The sequence below is a fragment of the Carettochelys insculpta genome, chromosome 6, assembly GCF_033958435.1.
Source record: "Carettochelys insculpta isolate YL-2023 chromosome 6, ASM3395843v1, whole genome shotgun sequence".
NCBI classification, from domain to species: Eukaryota; Metazoa; Chordata; order Testudines; family Carettochelyidae; genus Carettochelys; species Carettochelys insculpta.
Genome location: NC_134142.1, coordinates 72,480,650 through 72,505,861, shown reverse-complemented (window position 1 = coordinate 72,505,861; position 25,212 = coordinate 72,480,650). Strand labels below are relative to the sequence as shown.

At 44.2% G+C, this 25,212-nt stretch overlaps 1 protein-coding gene across 28 annotated transcripts in view; it reads left to right on the top strand.

Annotated features, from left to right (window-relative positions):
- The window catches only part of MADD (MAP kinase activating death domain), a 158,494-nt gene that overhangs the window by 72,144 nt on the left and 61,138 nt on the right, over positions 1-25,212 (top strand). For 7 of the 28 annotated variants that reach the window (XM_074997283.1, XM_074997272.1, XM_074997278.1 and 4 more), the window contains 7 exons: positions 5,289-5,342; positions 8,309-8,409; positions 8,762-8,845; positions 9,888-10,046; positions 10,265-10,373; positions 17,169-17,231; positions 17,613-17,733. In XM_074997283.1, the coding sequence (XP_074853384.1) occupies positions 5,289-5,342; positions 8,309-8,409; positions 8,762-8,845; positions 9,888-10,046; positions 10,265-10,373; positions 17,169-17,231; positions 17,613-17,733 (691 nt within the window). The remainder of the gene's footprint in view (positions 1-5,288; positions 5,343-8,308; positions 8,410-8,761; positions 8,846-9,887; positions 10,047-10,264; positions 10,374-17,168; positions 17,232-17,612; positions 17,734-25,212) is intronic. The other 21 variants (XM_074997286.1, XM_074997276.1, XM_074997277.1 and 18 more) reach the window with 6 other exon arrangements.

Sequence of the window (25,212 nt, the reverse complement as noted above, 5' to 3'; positions counted from 1 at the left end):
AAATCCAAGGAATAATTGTACAACTGAAGACTTTCTGTTTACTTGGAAATTTCCCAGGGAAGTAAAAGGTAGTCATACTTCTGTGACTCTTAGGGACTTGAAGACTTGTAAATTACATTAGATTCTTTTTTCCCCTGTGGAAAGGACAAAAGTTATATAATTTTTGTGATTCACTTGGAAAGCTGGGAACGCAGAAAAGTGGAAGCTCTTTGCTTGGAATTTTTGGGGAGAATGAAGAAGTAGCATTGACAGGACAGCTGGATGTACTTTCCTGGCTAAAACTAACACCTTCTCTCTCATACAAGGACGTCATAAGGATCAAACAGTCCATGTTTGCAATGTGACTTAACAGATGCAGGGCTACAGGAGTCTTAAATGTTATGATTTAAGGTATCAAAACTGTTCCTGTTTAAAAAAAATAAAGGGAGGGGAGTAGCCAGGAGTATGCAAATTATTGAAAGACAGGGAACATATTTGTATCTAACGGTGCTTCTGATAGCCCCATTGGCTGCCAACTGTCTCTTTGAATATTTGAGACAAGAAAGAAAGACGCAACTGAACAACAAATAGTATTTTTTTTAAAAGCCAGTCTGAAAAGTTATAGAACAGCCTCTAAGGAACAGATTTTACTGACTCACTAAACCCATGTGTTCTTATGGTGCAGTTTTGTAACTGTAAACATATAGGGTACCACAATTGTCGCAGACTTTCTCATTTTCATTCCATTTACAGTAAAAGAGAGCATGCTCATCTTGAATCTAGAAGTCAGGCTAATTTCTTAAATTATCATATATTATCAATAATACCAACAGTTTGAAGACAGAATTTGTGCTATTAGTGACACTGGTGCAGCTCCGTGGTCTTCTGTAGCTTTGAGCTGGCTGAATGGATTGGAATGTTGTAGGAGCTTAGGTGAAGAAAGCAGATTAGTATCGGGAGACATCACTGAATATTGACAGTGTTGAGTTCTAGGGGAGCCATCAGTCTCCCAGTTGGCACAGTCTGCATCTTAATCAGGCTGCCTTGATGTTCAATTTACAATATGAGGTGAATTGATTTAAATATATGAAATGGCTAGTAGTTGGCTTCAGCAGAGCTGGCATCTTCAACTGAGGTATTTTGGTCCTTCCATGCTTCCATGTAAGAGACCAAGGATGCATGGTCCAGAGTCTGTGAAAAACAGACTGAACTGATTGAATACATAAACATCTTTATTTCTAACCAGATTGTGTGCATCCTTACTTCAGATGTGTAACAGATCCTTTATAGTGAGTGTGATTCCAAATAATTGGCAGTTTTGAGTCCTTGTTCGGATCTGCCAAAGGGATTCTGCTGAAGATGTTTTCTCCCCTTATTGCTCTTTTTTTGGTTATGTTCAAGAGAGTAGGTCCTATGGTTTTAGTTCCCATTGAGATATTAAGGATGTTGAAACCATGGGCAATCTTTGGACCATGGAATTCAGTTGGTATATCGTCTAAGTCTCAGCAGGTGATGAACCAGTCTCATGGGTGAGGAAGCTGGAAATTCATCAGCTCAGAATTTCCTGGTGTTATGTGCCATGCTCCAGATGATTTTTTTTTTTTTGAAGACTTGGTTTCTGACACCTTAACTGTGGTCTTGCTCTTGTCCATTGGGCTAGTTTTTATTTTGCAACTATTTAATATGGCCTGAATTTAAAAATTCATCTGCTTTCAATAGTACTTATTTTTAGGTACCCTGTACTACCTTTCACTATTTAGGATTAGAAGAGTAGATCAATTTTGGATTTTATCTCCGGTTTTAACAGATTTTCACCATGCAGTTTTTCTATAGTGAAGCTAAAAAACGGATTAAATGACATCTCTCCTGTCTTTGGGTCTGATCCGCATTGGCTGACTATGCTGGATACTATATTTTGTGTGATCACCTTGCATTACAAGTAAACCATTCAAAGCTGCCATGGTATCATGGGTCCTTTTTATCTTTTTGGAAGCTTTAGTATCAGAAGATATACTGGAACTCAAGGGGCTCTGGTTGTGTCTGACCAGTGTTTAGGTTACAGCCAAGCCTTTCACTGTGTATTTAAATTCTTTAGGAAGAGCTGCGCACGCTGTCTGTTCTGTCAAGTCACTTATTTTTGAGGGAAGAGGCTTTGTTTTTTAAAGTGAATTGTTAAAATAACAAAATACATACAATTTTGGTGATATTTACACACTCAAGCAATAAGAAGCTTCTTAGTAGAGTAAATCTTGTTGTGCAGAAGGATTTTGAATAATGGAAAAGCTTGTTGCTACAGTCTTTAAAAATAATGGGGAAAATGGGGATTACGTAGATCATCACATTAACGGAACATTAATGTACAGCACCATTTCCTGCCGGCTGCCCCGTATGGATGCATTGTTAAATGGTGTTGGACCTGACCTCTAGTAGTAATGCAGTTAGATACAGTTCTTACGGTATACTTCACGTAAAGCAAGCAGGAGATGTCAAAGCTTCTCAAAAGTTCAAGAGGAGCTCTTTCCAGTGTGACCCACTCTCATGTCCTTGACCTTCCTCAGAATAGTTGCCTGCATTTAAATCTTCAAAATGTTTTATATTCAAATTGATATGCTCTCCATCCCTGGAAATGGCAAAGCCTATGATCATAGTTCTTTCTGTTTGTTTGCTATTCTTCTGTCAAATTAGGAGGGTCATAGCTTTTTCAATACAAAGTGGATATTTTATTTTGCATTAATAATTTAAACCAGAAATTCTCCATAAATGTTCAGGGCAGCGGGGTCAGGATCTCTCTTAGCTAATGAGTCCAGTCACTTAAATATTACGAGATTTTGCATGTCTTTCTACTAGTTTCAGGCATTTTCCCAAAATACACCTTTCCTGAAATTTTGATATAAGGATCATTTTTAAGCTAGTAGCTGACACATTTCTTGTTTCGCTTTTCCAGTATGTCTGTTTCTCTCTCTCTGAAATGCTTTCTTGCAAAAGAAATGTGTGTCATTTGCATTCCATTTGTTTTAAACAGTCTTTGGCAGACTTTCTCACTGAGCTACTTTGAGACCTCTGAGATGGCATTGGCAGGTCAGGACATGCTTCTGAAGACTTCATAAAGAAGTTTTTGATGCATTTTATTTTTTGTTACTTTATCTTCCATCTTTTGCATTGCTGAAACTTGTGTGTTGCTGCAGGGCAGGCAAGCAAAAATTATGAAAATAGGGGTTCCTCTGGATATTTAGTTTAGCTTGGCTGCAGGCTCTACCCAATAGAAGACTTTTTGATGTTAAGGTTCGTTAATGAGCCTATTCAAAAGGACAGTAAATCAAGGTGAAAGCTGGTTCAGATTTTCTGAAATCTAGGGCTAGGATTACTTAATACTTAAAAACTCATTGGGCTTCTTGCAATTTTTTGCAAAAGGGAAAGACTTTGCAGCACCCATGCAATTTAAGCTTTCAGATCATTCTTGTCTACCCTCTCCTTCTATTCAGGTCCTGATTGCCATGCCCAACTCTTGGATGCTCAGCTATACATCTCAGATTTTTCAGACTGCTACTCCCTTTCTCTGCTAAAGAATATTTCACACGATAATCTGGGGTTGTTTTTAAATGCCCTGAAACCCTTTTCTCTCAAAATTCCCTTTGGGATCATTCTAAATCTTGGCATGTGCCATAAACATTCTAAGAACTGATGAATTGATGGGTAGCTCAGGAAATATACCCTAGCAGCAAAACATTGCTGATCAGCCCAGTGATAGATGGGGACCTGGGTGTGAAACACCGTTTTAAAAAAAAATCTATATAAGAAGTTGACTTCAGAGAATGCTAGTTGATGTATTCAGCCATAGGAAACTGCAGTCAAGTCTACAGGTTACTGTTTAATCTGGAAAATGTGTCCTGTGAGTTTGTCAACTTGTCAGTATGGAGGGAACACCTATTAATCATGATTGTCATAGTTAATAAGCAGAAACAAAACCCATTTGACTAACAGCTGCCTTCCTAACACTCATCCAGTGCTGTCTGCCTCACTCACTATAGGCTATCCCCTGCAGCGGTTTAACATTTGAGGTCTATGAAATGTTGGGGTGATGAGCCCACAAATGAAGTTGTAATTTTATCCCTGTGATGTCCCTGTATATCCTTATAGTCTTCTTCACCAACCCTTCTTTTTTACTTGATTTAGAGCCTGATTCTTTTACTTCCTTTACTGTGCAAGGTCTGGATGGATTTCCTGGCACACTTCTTCAATCAGTAATTTTGACTGAATGACAGGTTTCTTTGCAGAAAAGTAACATTCCTCTCACCGTGCCTCCTCTTCCCCTCTCTTAAAAGAACTGTGTGTCCTGTCTGTGTCTAGCACTGTCAACATCCATTAGCTTAGCAGAAGAGAGGGTTCAGTATTCAAATATAGCTTGTGACGCTCTACTGGGCCAGCACCCGGAATTATTAGATGTTGTCAAGCATGAGAGTGAATGCCTCTGATCTGCAAAATCTTGGTTATGGTATCGGGAGGTGCTTATATGGTCTATCTTATTCCAGCATTACATTTGAAAAGAAGATTATATGCAGCCTCCCAAAAATGGTTTGCCCTCTTCATTGTGTTTTGGCCCTGGAATCATTTCCATCAAAAATGAAAAGAGAACTGTGATCGGCGTCAAGTCTTTGGGGTTGTATTTGCCATGACTGGAATCCTGATTTTTTTTTTCCTCCTTTTTTTCATTATTTTATTGTTTTTATTCATATCCTGGCCAGTAGGTGGAGCCCAGCACCTTTACTGTCAGTTAAAAAAAAATCACCTATTTTTTAAAATATTTCTCTCTGTTAGTAATAAGTGAGATTGACAATGGAAAGGTTTAAAATGCAATTTTCTCTTCCCCAGGAACGCTGTTTCTTTTGCGCATTCTTTGACAATGACATGGCCAGGAAATGTGAATATTAAGTGTTTTGATAACCTAAATGTTTGGGTTAAAGTAACCACTGTCCATCTTTAACTCAACCCTTCTCAAGAAGAGAGATGAGCTATGCTGGGCAGATTTGGTTTTAAAAGCTGTTTTTATTTTTTGATCCACTACTTCAGCGTGTCAGATCATCCCTATTTTTTGAAATCCAATAAATAGTAACAATGCAGCTCAGTATTCTTAACACTGATTTGTTGAAGAATGGTGTTAATCCTTCATTCATGAGTTATCATTACTTTCTGATTGTTTGGCGGTATAAGGGCGTATGAGTTGTTTTGGGGGTGGGGGTTGGTTTTTCATTTTCTTCTGTCTGACCAGCCTTTGATTCTTTCTCTTTTTCTCCTGCTTGCATCTTTGGTAGAATTGTGGAACAAGCACCAGGAAGTGAAAAAGCAAAAAGCTTTGGAAAAACAGAGTAAGAAAATGATGAATCCTAGAAACTGACTCCCCCAGCCTCCCCATAACTGCCAACTCCCCAGACCTGGGGTGAGTGTGCAACCATAGCACACATTCTTATGCACACAAAAGCCAAAGCGTTCAGGTGAAATCCTGCACCCTTGAACAGCTGAAGTAGGTCTGTGTGCTCTTGAGAAATTCCGTGCTCAGAAGCAATATGCCTCTTTTCTGTCTGTGCAAAGAAAAAGGAGGAAGTGTGCTTTCTGCTCAGTACAAGTCCTCCCTAAACCTCCTCATAACTTGTATAAAAGGTAACTGGGATGAATTTAGCCATGAAAATCTAGCTCTTCTTTTTAGAATGTAGTCAGGTAGTTGTCTGACAGAACCTTGACATTAACACTGTGTCTGAACTGTGTGGAATGAGGGGCTCTCTGTGCCTGCAGTTCTCCTGCAATGGCAAATTTATGTTATGTTATCAACTCACAGTGGATTATTTCTGATTGCTGTTGAACTGCAGCATGAAATTACTTTTGGGAAGAGGAAATCCAGGATGTGTGAAGAGTTGTATTGAGCGAGAGTGTTAGTTAAAAACCAGATGAAGATGGTTCTTTCCAATTAAATTTTCTGGGTCCCATGCTAAAGGAAGAAGGGTGAATTAGATAGCTGAGGATTGCTTTTAGTCTTTACAGAGCTTGATTTTTATAGTTCTCAGCTGTAATAGTTGCAGATGTGTGCTGCTAATGCACATATGCTATGAAACTTTCTCTCTTCTATACAGAGTGTATAATCACTGACATAAACACAAACAAATGCCTGTGACTGATTACTATTTATAATTTATTGTGTTAGGCCCTTTACAAAGATAATCTCTGCAAGACAGGGACTGTATACTCTTAACGGAAGAGGGAAAGAAAAAATAAGACAGACCAAAAAAACCCCAGACTGGTAGATAAAAGAACAGACAGACAAGGAAGCTGGGTGCGGAGTGGTCACATCCTGACAAATTTTAATGGCACAGTGTTTTATATGCAACAAGCATTTTTGTCCATGTAAATGTATAAAATCACAGTACAATATATGTAATGGTGGTAGCGTGGTAGATTGCTTTTATCATTCTTTTAATATTCCAAACTTGCAAATGGCTTTCGTCAGCTGTAATGACATTCAAAGTCAATTTGCCACAGGTGTTTCCTTTTTTCCCCCTGTTTTTAATTAAAGAACATGTACCCAAGGCCCATGACTAACAGTAGATATTCATGCACTAGAGACAGGTTAAAAGATTCCATATCTCATGACTACTCAGGGCTAGAAATAATACACTTGTACCACTGGAAACAGTAGATTTCTTATTTTCCAGTGTGATACACAGCAGCTGTGAAAGAAACAAGTTATGCATAAGAGGATATTTTAGGTAACTGAGGTTTATACAATGAACTAGTTAAAGTTTTTCCACTCTGAGTCCTGGACGCTAATTTGTAATAACTAAAGGCATCTGGCTTTTTTATGTGGAGGGTTACAAAATATAATACCATGGTATTTCTTGTATATGGCATAACATTTCTGAAATATACTTTTGGCAATATATATATATAGAGAGAGAGAGAGATTCCTTGATTGGGTGGCAAGCTAGAACATGCAAATATGTACAGCTGTTGGGTTGTCTACACAGCTAACTTTCAGCTTTGCTATTCATGAGTAATGTGTCATCCCAAGCTCATGCCCATGAATCTTTATATATTCCATGTATATTATCTCTTTCACACATGCTTCTCTTACTCTTTAATGTTAGCATTGTTTGAGAATAGATATCTAACATAAAAATGGTCTTATCAGTTCCTAGTTCAGTATCTTTGTGGTGTAAGGTGATGCTGAATTGTTTGTAGAGCTACTGGATATTGTATGCAACATGGGTATAGAAGAAAAAATTTCTAGCTGCTTGTCATGTGTCCCTGTTACTGAACAGTTGGCAGATATGGATATGGCAAAATTGTTGCCTTCAGTCTCCTCTTCCTTTTGGGTCTAGTGGTTACCTGTGTACAATCTGTAATATTCTTCTCCTGCTCCTTACTTCCATTGTACAGTGCTTACCAAATCCCTTTCTCAGGCGCACGCTCACTCTCTCCTTTCCATTCTCTTTCCTTCTGCCATCCCATCCCAGGAGAATAGAGAACATGGCTCCAATATTGCATGGTGACATTAACATAAAGATGTTTATCTCATTTCTCTCTCTTTCTTTTCTTCCTTCCTTCCTTTTGAATGGGGTAGGGTAGTGAATGCATGCCTTCAGACCTGCTGAAATTCTCACAACTGACCTGTGATTGCAAACTCTGGAATGCCATTCATTATGTATTCATATATTTTCTTGGAATAATGTGCAATAATAGTAATTTTTTTTCTGAAAGCGTCTCACTTGAAGCACTTATTTGTGTGGCACTAATTATTACTCTCTGCTCTTTGACTGCCATGTATCACTTGGTTTTGGGAAAGCTGCTTGGGTAACAGCTGCTGACAACCTAACAAACTCAGCCCAAGAAGACAGTCAGTTACTTGTACAAAAAATGATACTGGCAGTATGAATATTTAGATGTCAGCTATTTTACAAAAATAAAGGAACTGGCTTTCCAGAGTTGTGTGGTGACTGCTCTGCATGCCTTGTTCTAATTGGAATCTGACACTTGTTTCTTTTCTCTTTCTGTCTATTTTGAAAGAATATGGAAGGTTTTGCCGAGAGCTACCATTTACTGGCAGTCAGTAATTAAAGACTGTTGGGCTGTTCCTTCAGGGCACTGTGAGATGCACAGTAGCACTGGAAGGATGTCAGGTGTGACCTGCTGGGCTTTGTTGTTTTTTACAGTACCAACCAGCTGGAGAAGAAGGTGCTCTGGTTTGCCTTCTTGGTACTGTTACTGTTCCCAGTCTGTCATCTGTCTTCTACCACCGTGCCTTTCCCTATTAAACTAATGAATATCTTTTCCTTTTCTGCAGGGTCAGAAGGTATGAAACATTTCTTTGATCTGGGAGAAACAGAGGAGAAAAAGTCCCAAATCAGTGCAGACAGCGGCTTGAGTCTGACCTCGGGCTCCCAGGTCAGTGTCTTCGTGCTTCCATTGCTTATTTGTGGGCAGCTTTCTAGATTCAGAGACTCTTTCAGTTGCTCTCATTTGGTGAAATGCTTCTCCCGTTCAGCGACGGAAAGATTTGTCTGTCTCTATCACACAAACTTCATTCAGAAAGATAATGGCTCTATCTGACAGGATGGGGCAAAGAGTCCTTTCGACTGGCTCCGTGCAGCAAACCTAAGAGGCCTGTTAAGCTTCTCTGTAAGGGAGACCGCCACCCCCCGCAATAGTCATGGACATTGTCACTCTTGATAGAAATGGTGATATATAATGGATTTTTTATTTCTCTCTCCTTTGTGTTCATTTTTTCTGGTTGCAGAAGAGTGATTTGGACTCTGTTGCCAGTGCAGGGCCGGCTGTTATGATCCGAAGCACAAGCCAGGATTCTGAAGTTAGCACAGTGGTAGGACATAGCCAGAGTGGAATCTTGGTGTACTCGACTTTTTGTGGTGATGGAAGTGTGTGTGTGTATTTGGGTTCCATATACTCTGATATGTCTACATTCTGTGTGTTGCCTGCTCTGATAGTGTCTCCATGGTGTGTTCTACCGGCATAGCCTCTGAATGTGTGGTGTGCACGTGTACCTTACAAATGTACATATGTTCTTTCTGTGGCAGGTATTCCCCGTGTATGTAGTGCTCTTTGCCATTGGGTGTTGAATCCATTTCTGCATTCCAGTGTGGGTAATGTTGTGAAAATGTTAGATTGCAGTCACTTTGAAAATGAGGCATCAGGCTGATAAACCTCTGCAGGATTTCTTAGTTCACAGAAGACACAAACCTTTGGAGCTGCTTGAATGTTTAAAAAGTGTCATAAACTTTCTACAGCTACATCTTAGAAGAAGAGCATACTTACCACCATTTATATTTGTAAACACTTGCTTGTAATGGCCTGTAGTGGGGTATATATATCTCTTCTTCTTGTTTAAAAAAAAAAAAAAAAGTGGGGGGAGTCGTCAGGGTAATTATTAGGTGAAGGAGACTGAGCTTTCACCTAGCTACAGTTCTTCTCTGACATTCTATATGATGGGGACCACACCACATGAGCTTTTTTCTAGCTTTTATGAATTGGTTTGAAGTGAAATTTTAAGAATCTGTGGATATCTTAAATCTCCGTGGCCCAGTTCCTCACCTGTAAGGTAGTGAAGTCTATTGGAATCGGAAAAACAACCAGGCTGTCTAATTTTAAAGGGCTCTGCTGTAGTGTTAATGCAAAGGATTTTTAAATATCTTTGTAAAGAAGCTGTTAACATTCTCTTTTTCTAATGTAAGTTTGGTGGAGAGGGACCTATGACATGGGATAGAAATGCAGCATGCTGCTGCTAGGAAGAGTAAGCCTTGGTGTCTTACTTGGCTTTAGGATGACACGATTTACAACTTTCTCTTCCCATATTTTTGCTAATAGAGCAAAGAAACAATTCTAAATAGTTTTGTGTTCTTCCATAGGTTAGTAACAGCTCTGGAGAGACACTGGGAGCAGACAGTGACTTGAGCAGCAATGCTGGCGATGGCCTCAGTGGGGAGAATGGTGGGAACCTGACAGGATCAAGGAATACTGTGTCAGACAGTGAAATTGAGACAAACTCTGCTACTAGCTCCATATTTGTAAGGGCACATTGATTTTTCTAATGAATTTTTGTACAGGATTTGAATACAGCTATGGTGGGTGAGAGAGCACAGTATTTTGGATCCTGGATCCAATTGCAAGGCTTAAGATAGTTTGCATATTAAAATTATTTTATATTTAAATATATTGTAAGATACCACCCTATATACGCCTGTCAAATTGGCCTTTCTGGTGTCTCTCTGCATGTGTTTTTCAGGCTAAATCTCACAGTGTGAAGCACAGTGTGAAGGATATCAAGGGCAGCAGCCCCGGGAGAACTCTGGATGATGTGAGCCAGCGGGTCTATCTCTATGAAGGGCTTTTGGGTAAGTTTTATGTTTTTGAGAAGCTGGAGGAGTCATACATAAAGGGGAGAATAGAGCTTGTATATTCCAATCAATGGCATCCAGAGATTCTGGCCTCAGCGATATGTGGCTTTCCAAACTTGAGGCAATGAAATATAATGGCAAGTGGTTTGTTCGGGAGGAAATGGAGGATTCTTCATCGAGTGTCCCCGTGGGTGCTCCACAATAGGTGTTGGGCTCACCCGGCGCCGCAGATCAGAATTCTTCCAGCAGTTTCTCCTGGATCGTGCATGCGCCGGCGCGCGCCGCTCCCTTGCGCTTCCCCGGCCACGTGCGCGATCCGGTCCCCACCAGTTCCTTCTCAACCGCCATCGGCTGCAGATGGAATCCGCTCAGGCTACGGCCAGAGTCAGATTAGACAGTGTTTCTACGTGTAAATTGTTTCTTTTTTTCAAAAAAAAAAGAGAGGAGCGGAGAAGAAGAGTGGACGTGAAGGCCAGTAGGCCGCCCACTGCCCTGCAGGCCGGGGTCCGCGATTCAGGTAAACAGGCACGGATAAGGTGCTAAGTACCCTATTAACAGTAAAAGACTCACCGAGATGGCTTCTTCAGGCCTTAAAAAGTGTGAGTCCTGCCGTGAAGCTATGCCGGCCTCCGATGAGCATAGTGAACGCATCCGATGCCTGGGGGAATCACACGTTACCCAGAAGTGTTCCCACTGTGCTAAGCTCACAGCCAGGGCAAGGAAAGACAGAGAGATGCGTCTTAAAATGCTCTTGTTTGATAAGGCCCTCCAGCCAGACGTGCCGGAGAGGCAATCAGAAGGGCCCTCTGGGTTCCACAAAAGGAAGGCAGCTTCTCTGACCCCCTTGGTGCAAAAACGGAGGAAGCTCTCCCCAGTTCGATCCCTGCTGGCGGTCTCAGCGAGCGGGATGGGCGGAGCACACAGCCCCCAGCTGCATACTCAGGCAAGCGACACCGCGGCAGCACACGTGGCAGAGGCTGAGCCTCCGATTACAAAACAGCCGGCACACGCAGCACCTAGAGTGGCGGCCAGGCCAGCACCAGCGCAGGAACCGGCGGCACCGCCACAGGTGGCACCGACCCCCGCGGCACCAACGGTGCAGGGCCAGCAGGCACGGAGCCCGCAGGCACCGGAGGACGTTCTCCGCGCGGCACCGCAGCTGAGCGAGCAGAGCGCGGCGATGACAGCAGGGCCAAGATCCCTGGCGTGGCAGGGGGGCGGTGCCAGCCCCACAGGGGAGGGGAAAGGCAAGAGCAAAAACCCAGCACCGCAGCTCTTCTCCGGACAGGGCTGCGCTGCTGCTAACAACAAGCTCTCCCCCTGTGCTACACACGCTGCCCAGAAGGCCTGGGTCTCCACCGGCCTTTCCAGAACCTCCTTCTCCGTTCCTCCAACCAATGTCACCATGGCTTGGGCCACCTTCACCCTTTCTGGGATTGGATCCGCTGGAGTACTATCACAAACCAGTGTCACCGCTATCTGTGTCATCGCAGAGGTCTCGCTCTCCCAGACATCAGGGGTACACACCCTGAGAGTGGTCCAGGTCTCCGTCCCCGGGCCTGTGCTGCCATGGTCGTTCCTATCATGCTGGACACAGACACCCCAGACCTACGCCCAGGGGCAGGTCCCCCCCGGCGAGCCAATACCCCCGTGGACACTCCCGGGCGGGGATGGAAACTCAGTTATCTCAAGGGGAGTTAATTTTAGAACCCCGAGACTTTCCTTCGCAGTCCTCCAGCGAGCAGGTATACCATTGGCCGCAGGAACCTGAGAGTTCGAGGGAGGTTTACCCTAGTGGTTCCTCCTCATCCTCCCCAGATGAGGCCATGGCCCCCGGGGATGTCGCTCCCCCGGATGACCTTAAACAGTTTCAGGAGCTGTTTGAAAGGGTGGCTTTCACACAAGGCATTCAAACGGCAGAAGTGCAGGAGAAACATCACAAACTCCTGAAAAATTTGAGACCCCCGGCTTCATCCAAAATTGCTATTCTGCTGGAAGAAGCCATTATGGAGTCAGCCACTATCATATGGCAGACTCCAGCCTCTGTTCCGACTATGAACAAAAGAGCGGATAAGAAGTACTTCATCCCGGCAAAGTGCATGGAGTTCCTCTTCAGTCACCCACAACCGAACTCACTGGTGGTCAAATCGTCCCATCAGAGGTCAAAGACTTCTCAGTACAAATCAGGGGGATCAGACGAAGATGCCAAGAAGCTAGAGCTGTTTGGCAGGAAGGTATATTCCTCTTCCACCCTGCTATTGAGAGTGGCAAATTATGCAGCACACCTAGCGAACCATAACTTCGATAATTACTCCAGGCTTACTTCTCTCATGGATTCACTTCCAGAAGATAAGAAGCCGGTGTTAAAGGCAATTGTGCAAGAGGGCTACGCAGCTTCGAGGACGGGAGTCCAGGTCGCCCTGGATGTGGCAGATACAGCGGCATGCTCAACAGGTACAGCAGTGGTCATGCGTAGAGAATCCTGGCTCCAGACATCGGGTATCCCGAGGGATCTACAGGTGAAGATCGTGGATCTTCCCTTTGACACACAAAAGTTGTTTGCAGACTCAACCGACTCGGTCCTCCACTCCAGTAAGGACTTGAGAGCTACACTTAGAACCCTGGGTATTTATACCCCTCCATATAGGAAGAAAAAATATTACCCTCAGCAAAGATGCTACCTGTACCAACCACAGCGTGCGCAGTATCAACGGGGCTACGACCAAGGGCGACATCAACAGCAGCAACAGTACAGAACTCCCAGGCGACGTTCCCAACAAAGCCGTACACCCTCGGGACAGGCCCAAAGGCAGCAAGTTTGACGGGCATGTCGAGGGCTGCACTATCCCTACCATCGTGCAATGCCACTCTCATCTCATGTTCCATCAGCGCCTCAGACCGTTTCACTCCCAATGGCAAAAGATCACCGCAGACAAATGGGTGCTGGAGATCATAGCCACAGGTTACACGATCCCCTTCCAGTCGCTCCCACTGACGAAGCCTCCCTCCAGGCCCCACCTCCAGGACGCTGCCCACAAGGCGAGGCTCAAACAGGAGGTGGACCACCTTATGTTCATAGGGGCGGTGGAAAGAGTGCCGGAACAATTCCAGGGGAAAGGGTTTTATTCACGCTACTTCTTCACAGAGAAGAAAACAGGAGGCTGGAGGCCCACCTTAGATCTTCGGGGCCTCAACCGCTACTTGCGCAAGCAACGGTTTCGGATGGTTACAGTCGCCTCCATACTCACGGCACTGGACGATGGAGATTGGTTTGCAGCCCTCAACTTACAAGATGCTTACTTTCATATAATGATCCACCCGGCACACAAGCGCTTCCTCCGCTTCATGGTCGGCAAGGAACACTTCCAGTACAGGGTTCTTCCATTTGGCCTCTCCTCGGCCCCCAGAGTCTTTACCAAAACCTTGGCAGTGGTGTCAGCCTACCTGCACAGACAGGGGGTATTCATATTTCCATACCTGGACGACTGCCTACTGAAAGGGGCCTCGAAGGCAGAGGTCCTACGCATGATACGCGTCACAGTGGACACGTTTTATTCTCTGGGCCTAGTCGTCAACCTCGCGAAGTCAAAGACCGACCCCACACAGGACACAGAGTTCATAGGGGCACGCATAAACTCTATCACAGCAAGGGTGTACCTACCCAACGCCCACTTTCGCGCCATCAGTTCGCTGGTGCAAGTCATTACATACAGCCCCACGGTGCCGGTCTTAACGTGCTTACAGCTGCTGGGCCGTATGGCAGCAGCAACATTTGTGGTACAGAATGCCAGATTGCACATGCGAAGCCTGCAGCATTGGCTGGCAAGCGTCTACAAACCGGCATCCCACATTGTTCACAGGGTAGTGTCGCCCACGACAGAGGTGCGCAGATCCCTGGCATGGTGGGTAAACCCCATGAACTTGCTAGCAGGGGTGCCCTTTCACCAACCACAAATTTCTATTTTTCTTACTACCGACGCCTCCCACATAGGATGGGGAGCGCACATCGGTGACAAGGTGACGCAAGGGCTATGGTCCCCTGCGGAACAGTCACTGCACATAAACATACTGGAGCTCAGAGCAGTGTTCAACGCCTGCAAGCATTTCCGAGACCACATATGTGGCAAAGTAGTCGGGATCAATACAGACAATACCTCCACTATGTTTTACATAAATCGGCAAGGAGGAGCCCGATCCCATGCCCTATGTGCGGAAGCAGTCCGACTGTGGAACTGGTACATCGCCAACAACATTACGTTGATAGCCTCGTACTTGCCGGGCACTCACAACGTGAAAGCAGATCAGCTGAGCAGGCGCTTCACACTCACACACGAATGGCAGATCTGCACCGATTTGCTACGACCGATCTTTCATACATGGGGGTTTCCCCAGATCGATCTGTTTGCCACACAGCACAACAAGAAGTGTCCCCAGTACTGCTCCAGGGCAGGAGTGGGGTGGGGGGTCCCTGGGGGACGCATTCATGATTCCATGGAAGGGCCCCCTACTTTACGCATTCCCCCCCAAAGCGCTTATCCACAAGGTCTTGCAGAAAGCCAGAAGGGAGAGAGCTCGCATGATACTAGTGGTCCCAACGTGGGATCGGCAGCAATGGTTTCCCTTGCTTCTGCGCATGTCGGACCGCCCACCGGTCTCCCTACCAGTGGCGCCGGACCTACTCACGCAGGCCCAGGGGTCCACAGTGCACCCGAACCCTCAGAGCCTGCGCCTACAAGCATGGCTAATCCATGGCTCAGCTCCTTAGAAAGTACATGCACGGAGGGAGTACAAGAAGTCCTGGAAAGTAGCCAAAGGACCTCCACCAGGAAGACTTATAAGCAGAAATGAACTCGATTCACAGCCTGGTGTTCCACCAAGCAGTTAGCTCCCCTTGACGTTCCTATACCAGTAATACTTGAATACTTATTGGACCTCGAGAGGGGCGGACTTTCCTTATCCTCGCTAAAAGTCCACCTCGCCGCTATATCAGCCTTTCAGCATACAGAGGAGGGGCCCACGGTATTTGCCCATCCTATCGTTACCAGGTTCTTGAAGGGGTTGGTAAACCTGTACCCCCCTCGGAAACCGCTTCCGCCATCATGGAACCTGGACCTGGTGCTCAGCACGCTAACGGGTCCACCTTTTGAACCATTAGCCACGGTTCCCCTACGTCTCCTTACGATAAAAACGACCTTCCTCCTTGCAATTACGTCAGCTTGCAGGGTGAGTGAGCTTGCAGCAGTTATGGCAACGCCGCCCTGCACAGTATTCTCAAAGGAGGCGGTAACCTTACGGCTGCACCCGGCCTTTGTTCCAAAAGTTTCTTCACAATTCCATCTTAACAAACCAATAGTTTTACCCTTGTTTTACCCGAAGCCTCACAGCTCCAGCAAGGAGGCACGCTTGCATCTCCTGGATGTGAGGAGGGCGTTGGCCTTCTACATAGACAGAACTAAGTCCTTCCGGAAAACGGACAAGCTTCTAGTCTCTCTCGCTCCCAGGTCAAAAGGAGGAGGTCTCTCTTCACAGAGAATCTCAAAGCACATTGTGTCCTGTATAAAAATGTGCTACGAGCTTCGAAAGACTCCTTTGCTGGCCCCGCCCAGGGCTCACTCCACCAGGGCAATGGCGGCATGAACAGCCTTCTTTAAGGGCATGGCGTTGAAGGACATCGGTAGAGCGGCGACCTGGTCATCCTATGACACCTTTGCCAAGCATTATGCCCTACATCGGGTATTCCAAGAGGATACCCGCCTCTCGACAGCAGTCCTTTCGGGGGCAAGCTGCACATAAACCGATTACCCACCTCCTTTCTTGGGTTACTGCTGGGTAGTCACCTATTGTGGAGCACCCACGGGGACGCTCGATGAAGAAAGAGAAGTTACTCACCGTAGTAACGATGGTTCTTCGAGATGTGTCCCCGTGGGTGCTCCACCACCTGCCCATCCTCCCCGCTTCCGATCTCTGTCTAGTGTCTTTCAGGAGCATCCGCGGCAGTTGGTCAAGGAACTGGCGGGGACCGGATCGCGCACGTGGCCGGGGATGCGCAAGGGTGCAGCGCGCGCCGGCGCATGCACAATCCAGGAGAAACTGCTGGAAGAATTCCGATCTGCGGCGCCGGGCGAGCCCGACACCTATTGTGGAGCACCCACGGGTACACATCTCGAAGAACCACCGTTACTACGGTGAGTAACTTCTCTTTTGTCAAGGATAAAAATAGTAAGGGAAAATGAGTGAGAAGTTAGTTAGCATAAAGGTTAGTGTGTCTGAGTCCTATGCTGGCATGTCCTTGAATATGAATTCTGGAATCTTGAGAGAAGTTTTTTAGCTAGTATGTGGTTTTTCAGGCTCTCTTCATTTGCCAACCTCTAAAACATTTTGAGTGGAGGTGCAGGCCCCTTTAGATATCTTCGATATAGTCTGTAGACTTTGGTCGGAAAGGCATTCAACAATGATAATTGCAGTCTGTTGCAGACACTTTTGGACCTAGTCTCTGGACCTGTAGGGGTCCATGGCTCTCAGGTTGAAAAATACTGCAGTAGATAATATGGTAAAAGCTGAATATACTGAATCGTGCAGAGTTCAGCCCGAACAGAGGACTACTGGAAGATTCACTAACCGTTTGCTTAATGCTGGCTGTGATGAGTAGCATATTTTTCTGCGAACTCATTTGATCTGAACTTGCTATTAATCAACGGCTTTCTCTCTCCTCCCATCCCCTCTCTTCTCTTCCCCTATTTTTCATCCTCTCTTGCTTTGTTGCCATGGGCCTGCCTGCTCGGATTTGTTCAGGGAGGGATAAAGGATCAGTCTGGGACCAGCTAGAGGATGCTGCAATGGAAACCTTTTCTCTAAGTAATAATTTCTTCTTTCCACTACTATGTGTTTGTAGTAATATCCTTGTTCACCACTTCTGTGCATCATGACCTGTCCTGTTCACTTCTGTGTGAGATGCACCATCCCATTGTGGGCAATATTAACTGTAGGAGGAAGGGGCTCCGTCAAGGGATAACTGCAAATTTTGCTCTTTGTTTGAAGTTTGGGGAAGATGCTTTCAAAAGGTGCTCTAGGTCAGGGCAGGAGAATGTGTTCATTTTCCCTTTGCTGTGCTTTTTCGTAATTTTATGACCTTTTTGCTGTGGATTTGTTTTGGTTTGGGGTGTCTTTATAGAACATGAGGAAAAGAGTACAGTACCTGTAATGAGAGCGTGAAAGGTTTTTTTTAATGTTGTCCAGGTAAGGAGCGCTCAACACTGTGGGATCAGATGCAGTTCTGGGAAGATGCTTTTCTGGATGCTGTGATGTTAGAGAGAGAAGGAATGGGAATGGACCAGGGGCCTCAGGAGATGATCGACAGGTACACTTACATGAGTTCTTTGGCAGTGCCCTTTTTCCTCGTTGTTTCGTCTCGGGCTGAAGCAATCACAGAAGATTCACAAATTTGATTTAATGATGGGTAACTCATTTGCTACTGCAACTCAGTAACCTCATTGAGATAATTGATTCTCTTGCACAGTCTCTCCCTTTCATGCTTCCCCACAAGCATAAGGCCAACACAAAAATTTCTTTCAAGGTCACAGTGTCATGAGTGCTGCTTATTAAATGAGGAATCATAGAAGCATAGTATTGGAGGAGAGTTCAGTAGGTTATCTCGTCCAGTGACTCTCAATATTTGTAGACTACTGCACCATTTTCAGGTATCTCATTTGTCTTGTGTACCCCCAAGTTATACCTCACTTAACTACTTGCTTATGAAATGAGACTTAAAAATATAAGTGTCACAACTCGCTGTAACTGAAAAAAGTGCCCACTTTCTCATATTTGTTATATAATTATAAATGAACTGGGTTATAAATATTGTACTTATATTTCTGTGTGTAGTATATAGAGCAGTATAAACAAGTCATTGAATGATATGTTAGTTTGTAGTGATTTTGCTGAGTGTTTTTGTATAGCCTCTTGTAAAATCTAGACAAATGTCTAGATGAGTTGGCGTAACCTCTGGAAGACCTCTGATAACTGTGGTTTAGAACCACCCGTCTAGTCCAGTCCCCTGCACTTGTGGCAGAACTGCATAATGACTAGTGGTGGAGATTCCATAATCTCTCTGGGCAGTTTATGACAGTGCTTCACTATTTTCATAAGATGTTTTTCCTAATGTCCAACTCTTGCTGCAATTGACATTGCTTGTTGTCATATCCTCAGAGGTTAATGAGAATATTTTTTCACCCTTCTACTTGTAATAACCTTATGTATTTGAAAACTTAAACCATGTTCTTCCCTGGATCCCCATCTTCACTTCTCTAAAATAAACCAACACAGTTCTTTCAGCATTTCCTCATAGGTCATTTTTATCCTTTTTTTTTCCCTTTCTTCGCTCATCTCTAGACTTTCTCCGTTTTGTCCATATCATTCTTGAAATGCAGCACCCAGAACTGGGCACAATACTCCAGTTGAAGCCTTCTCAGAGTGGAATAGTGCAGAAGAATAACTTCTTGTGGTTTGCTTGTAACTCTCTGGCTACTACATCTCAAAAAGGTGTTTGCTCTTTTTGCAACAGTGTTTTGATTCTGATTTTGATTTTGATTTTGATTTTGATTTAGCTTGTGGTATAATTGATTGTATTGTCCTAAGTGGTGTAGTTTGCATTTTGTCCTTAATTGAATTTCATCCTGCTTACTTTATACTATTTCTCTAGTTTGTCTAGATTGTAGTGAATTTTAATCTTGTCCTCCAAACTAGGCGGATTAGGATTTTGTGGGGCTTCTAGGCCTCAGAGCAAGGGAGATCCTCCCCATCCTTTCTGCCTGCAATCCCCTGGCACTCCTGGCAGGGGGATCAGAGTGTGGGGGCTTCTCCAGTTTGTCATGATAGACCAGTACATCCTGCTGTCTTTTGTCCTGTCTTCCATTTCCCAGGTTCTTACCAAATATATGGTTGTGATGATAGCATGCCTCAACGAGAGGGGAATTTATCTTCCGTCACCAGGATGATTGGTTACTGCTGGACAAGTACAGAGGGGAAGTTCTCTATTATATTCAATTCCCAGAACACCTACTCAGATGTCTAGGTCTCATCCTAAACTGCAGGAAGTCAACATTAATTCTAACTCACAGAATCAACTTGATCAGGGCCCTGATAGATCCTACCATTGCAACAGCATTTTCGCAAACTGAATAATTCCAGGCAGTTCACCGATTCACTGTGTCTGGAGTTGCAGTCTTAAGTCTCAGTCGCAACCTGAGTATGCATGCGATTGCTAGCCATATGGCTGCATGCACACATGTAGTTCAGTATGGCAGGCCACCCATCTTCAAATGGTGGCTGAAGTTGGTCTGTCATCTGAATATTCATCCTTTGGACAGACTGGTCTGGCTTCCTCTGCAAATCAGGACAATGTGTGCCAGGCATTTCCTTCATTCACTACTAACCAACTAGGACTGATGTCACTGATGTCTCTTTAATAGGTTGGAGAGCAATTCTGGGACTGCTGAAAGCTCAAGTCTTGTAGTCAGAACAGGAAACTTCTCTTCATATCACTGTCTTGGAGTTTCATACCAATCTTCAGTGTCTGTCAGATCTTAACTGATACTTTCCTCATGAGCTGCGAACTGGCGCTCCTCTGTGTTTCTCCTCCAATTCTAATCTTCGTTCACATCATTGTCAAGCTGACAGTGCAAAGCTCATTGTCATTGCCCCGATGTGGTTGAAACAGTCCTTGTTCTCTGACCTCCTCGTAATATTGGTTCAGCATTCCATAGCCCTTCCTTTTTATTCCAGCCTTCTGAGTCAGCATCCCAGTCAGGTTTTACATCTTGCACTTAGCTCCCTGCATCTCACACCATGGAAGCCGCATGGTTAGATGATGATGAGGAGAAACAACTTTCAGAGATTGTCCATCAAGTCTTGTTCATTAGTAGAAAGCCCTCCACCAAAGCAACCTCTTCAGTCATGTGGAAGGATTTCTATATGTAGTCATTTAGCCTGAGGAATTCAGGTGAATTTAGCTGTTATGTAGTATTTCTTGGACTACCTGTTTGCCTTTTCAGTTTTCAGGTTTTGCACTTAGCTTATTGAGAGTCGTCCTGGTGGCAGTTCTGGTGTTTCTGCTGCATATTATGGGGAAGTCCGATGTTTTCAAAGTCCATGGTGGTGAAATTTTTCAAAGGAGTCATCATCCAGTTGTTAAAGAGGCAGTTTCTTTGTGGGACCTTAGCAAGTTTTATGGAACCTCCTTTCAAGCTGTAGGCTACTTTCTCTCTGTGTTAGAAAACTGCCTTCCATTTGGTGATAACTTTTGCAAAGGAGGGTGAGTGAGTTGAAGATTTTGGTGGAGGAGCCTGCCTACATGGAGTTTTCTGAAGACAAAGTAATCTTATGTTTGCACTCTAACTTTTTATTCAAAATGGTGTTCCAGCTTTGAATCAAGCTATGTAGTTATCAGCGGTCCTCCCTCAACTGCATTTAATCCCAGAGGAACAGTGTCTTCAAACATGGGATGGCAGGCGGTGCTAAGTTTATCTGGATAGAACCAAACCTTTCTGCTCCTCATCTAATTTATTTATTGCTTATGGAGATGAAGTGAAAAGGCAAGTGGTTACTTCACAGGCAGTGTGATTGTAGATAACTCCTGGTATCATAAATAACCAGCAGTTCTGTGGCACCTTAAAGACTAACAAATCTATTAGGTCATGAGCTTTCGTGGGTAAAAGCTGCTTCCTCAGTTCCTGTATCATGACTGCATATGAAGTAATCCAGGTTATGCCTCAGTGTTGCAAGTGCATTCCATTTTAAATGACATTCCTATATTGCAGATTTGCAGGGCTGCTACTTGCATATTTTTGCAGACCAAAGCACCTTTATTAGTGCAACCAGATCAGATGAAAACTTCGGGAGGTAATCATGAGGTCCTTGTTTGCATAGATTCCAGATCCCACCTCCTAAGGAGAACACATGACTGCATCTATTTGAAGAACAAAAAGTGGTTAGCTATCTGTAACTGTTTTTCTTTGAGATACGATGCAGACATGTGTTCCACAGCCCACCATCTATCCCCTTTGCATCCTACTCTGTGCTTCTGACTTTTGGTGCAAAGGAACCAAGGAAGTCAGAGTGGTACTACCCTTATATTGGCAGGGAAGGTTTTGGGGCTCAGGGCATGAGTGCCACCCCTATCTGTACTACCAGGCAAAGTTCCCTGGCTTCTGGTACCTGGGGCATACACAAACCAAAGTAACATAATGCACCTGCATTACATCTTGAAGAACACATACAGGTAGGTTGCCATATATTTTGTAGACAGCTCTCAAGCTGTGTGTGGCAGTCCAGTGTGCATATACATTTGTTCTCACGTTTTGTCATAACTTAAACAGTTTTGTGTCTCTTGCAGTAGTTTTTCTACTCCCTCCTTGCCTCCTACATATAGTGACTGTGCTTTGTTCTGCTGGCATTAGTACTCAGTCAGGTGGGGATGAGAGAAAGGAAGCTGTTCACACTTCAGCCTGCCTGCTACCCTCTCTACAGAGGAAAGAATGCTAAATGTGGGTGCTGGTAGGGTTAGTAGAGTGGAGATATGGGAGAGCGTAGTAGAGTGGAGATATGGGAGAGCAGGGTGCTGGCAGAAGAGCAAAAGAGGTAGAGGAGAGTTGTTGGGACTGAGCTGCTCCACAGCTGTGTTGTATTGAGATCGGAGTGTTGCAGTTCCTACCTGTGGCGCTTTGTATATTTTGCACAAGTGGGCATTTGTTGACTGTACTACCATTTAGAGTCAGACTACTTTTAATCTGTCACCCCTCCTCATACCTGTCTTGTATCTATTCAGTCGTGCTTTCCTCAACCCATTGAGTTCTCTTCTCTATTCTCAGCCTCTCCACCAGTTGGTCAGCCACCCACAGTAAGCCTCCAGTCTGTGGGCAGGAAGTCAAAATGGGAGCTGTTTCGTGAGGTGGGAAATGAACAGGAGCCACAAAGTCTGAAGAGCAGCTGCTACACTGGTCAGGGGTATAGGAGGTGTGAAGGCCCTAGGTCTGAAAAGTTAACCACCTCCTGTAAAGGCTCTCTGCAGCTGTTGAGCAAGGGGAAGCAATTCCAGAGGGGTTGCTCTTGTACTGAGTTGCTGCTGACTGTTGTACAGCTATGGCTCTTTGATGGCCATGAAGCTGTTGCTGCTGGGAAAAATAGGAAATCATAGAAACACAGAAATGTGGGACTGGAGGGAGCCTTAACAGTTCTTCTAGTCAAGTCCCCTTCACTGAGGCAGAGCTAAATATTACCTAAAGTCTCAACTATTCCTGACAGTTTCCACAACCTCTGTAGGTGATTTGTTCTGGAGCTTAATTACCCTAAGAGGTCAGAAGTGTCTCCTAATGTCTAACCTAGATTTCTCTTGCTTCAATTTAGCTCATTATTTCTTGTCCTCCAGTGGATTTACCCTTTTTCCTTTTATATGACTCTCTTCTGTGTTTCAGACTGTTTAAGATTTCTTGATTAGATTTTTTTTATCTTTCCTATTCAGTTGGATTGTTTGCTCTTTTGCCCTTAATAATGTCCCTTTAAAAACTTGCAAATCTCTTGAACAACACTTTATTTACCTTTTTAAACTTGCTTCCTACAGGGTCTTATCTACTGGTTCTTTGAGTTTGCTAAAGTCTGCCTTCTTCTGCCATAGTCTTTATTCTGATTTTTTTCCCTCTTATTCTTTAGAAACACGAACTCTTGTCATTTTTTGATCACTTTCACCCAAACTACCTTCCACCTTGAAATTTTGATCCAGTTTCTCCCTAATTGTCAAAATCAGATCTAGAACAGCCTCACCCCTTGTCACTTTTTCTACCTGCTGTAATATAAAATGTATTTTCAATGAATTCCAAAACCTTTTTGAACCTGTGTCCTGCTTTATTATTTTCCCAGCAGGTGTCTGGGTAGTTGAAGTCCCCCAGCACCGCCAAGTCCTGTGCTTTGAATGATTTTGTTATTTGCTCAAAAAGAGGGCCTCATCCACCTCTTCTTACTGGTTAAGTGGCCTATAGAAGACCTCTGTCGTGACATCATCCTTTGTTTTTTATCTTTTTTATCTTTGCCCAGAGACTTTCAAGAAGTCTACCTCCCACTTCCATCTTGGCCTCAGTGCAAGTATCTATATATTTAATATTCAAGGCAAAATCTTCATTTTCCCTTCCTCCTGAGCAAGCTGCATGCTTCTGTACCAATATTCTAGTCATGTGAATTATCCCATCAAGTCTCAGGGTATGTGTATGCTAGGATAGAAATCAAATTGATTAAAGTTGAATTAATACCACTAGAGTTTATAAAGTCAAAGTCGAGTGTCCACACCTGCTCACAAAGTCAACGTAATGTGTCCCCACTATACTGCCAAAGTTCAACTGTTGCAGCACTGGGCACCTATCCCCGACTTCCTCTAACCCTGTTGCATTTTGGTTTTCTTTGGTAGTGTCTTATGGGAAAAATATATACCTCAAGTGGTTGTGGGTGTAATGTCATCATCCCAAAGTGCATTGCCCTCACTCCCCCCGCTGTTGAAAACAAATATTCATTTTTCTGAAGCCTGCCCCTCAGATGATTTGATGATGGGATTATGGTGGATGAAAGGCTGGATGTGAGTGAGTAGTGTGTCCTTGTAGCCAAAAAGGCTAACAGCATATTGGGATGCATTAAGAGGGGCATTTCAAGCAGATCTAGAGAAGTTGTTGTTCCCCTCTGTTAGGCACTGGTGAGGTGACATCTGGAGTATTGTGTCCAGTTTGGGGTCTGTCAGTATAGAAGGGATGTGTGTGTACTGGAACAGGTTCAGCAGAGGACAATGAAAATGATTAAGAGGCTGGAGGATTTGGGCTTATTTAGCTTGCAGAAGAGAAGACTGAGGGGTGATTTAATAGCAGCCTTCAACTTCCTGAAGGGGAGCTCTAAAGAGGATAGAGAGAAACTGTTCTCAGTGGTGACAGATGGCAGAACAAGGAGCAATGGTCTGAAGTTACCGAAGGAGAGGAGTAGGTTGGATATGAGGAAAAACTACTTCACCAGAAGGTTGGTGGAGAAGTGGAATGTGTTGCCTAGAGAGGTGGTGGAATCTCCATCCCTAGAGGTTTTTAAGTCCTGGTTTGACAAAGTCCAGGGATGACTTAGTTGGGTTTGATCCTGCTGGAAGCAGGGGCTGGACTCAATGACCTCCTGAGGTCCCTTCCAGCCCTATGAATCTATGATTGCCACTGTCAGGGCTGGCTATTTATGTGCCAGTGTGCCTAGAACACAGTAGACTGGCAAAGTTGAGGAAGTAGTAAAGGATAGTAAAGTTGAGGAAAGTGGGAGTTTTGTCAGTCCCACATATTAAGGTGTCTGCATTCCCAGTGATTGTGCCATCTTAACAGGTACATCAGTATTCCCCTGGTGAGAGAAATCATGAAAAACCTGTACAGTAGCCAAAAGGTGCGCAAACTACAGTCATGTACAAGCATTTCAGGAAGCACGTACATTTACTTGCTTTCAATGGAGCCCATCAGAAGTAGACATCCGGCAAAGTGAAGGATGTAGTAGTAGATAGAAAAGTGGAGGAAAGTTTAAGTTTTGCGTGTTGTCTGTCCCACTCACATATTCTTGCTCGTAAGTTAAGGAAGTAAGGATTGTATACCTGGACTGTAAGATGGATAGAAAACTGGTTCGATGGATGGGACCAACAGGTACTTGTCAGTGGCTCAGTGTCTGGTTGGTGGTCAGTTTCAAGTGGGGTGCCCCAAGGATCAGTTGTAGGGCCAGTACTGGTCAACATCTTTATTAATGACCTGGATGAGGGGATGAATTGCACTGTCAGCAAATTTGCAGA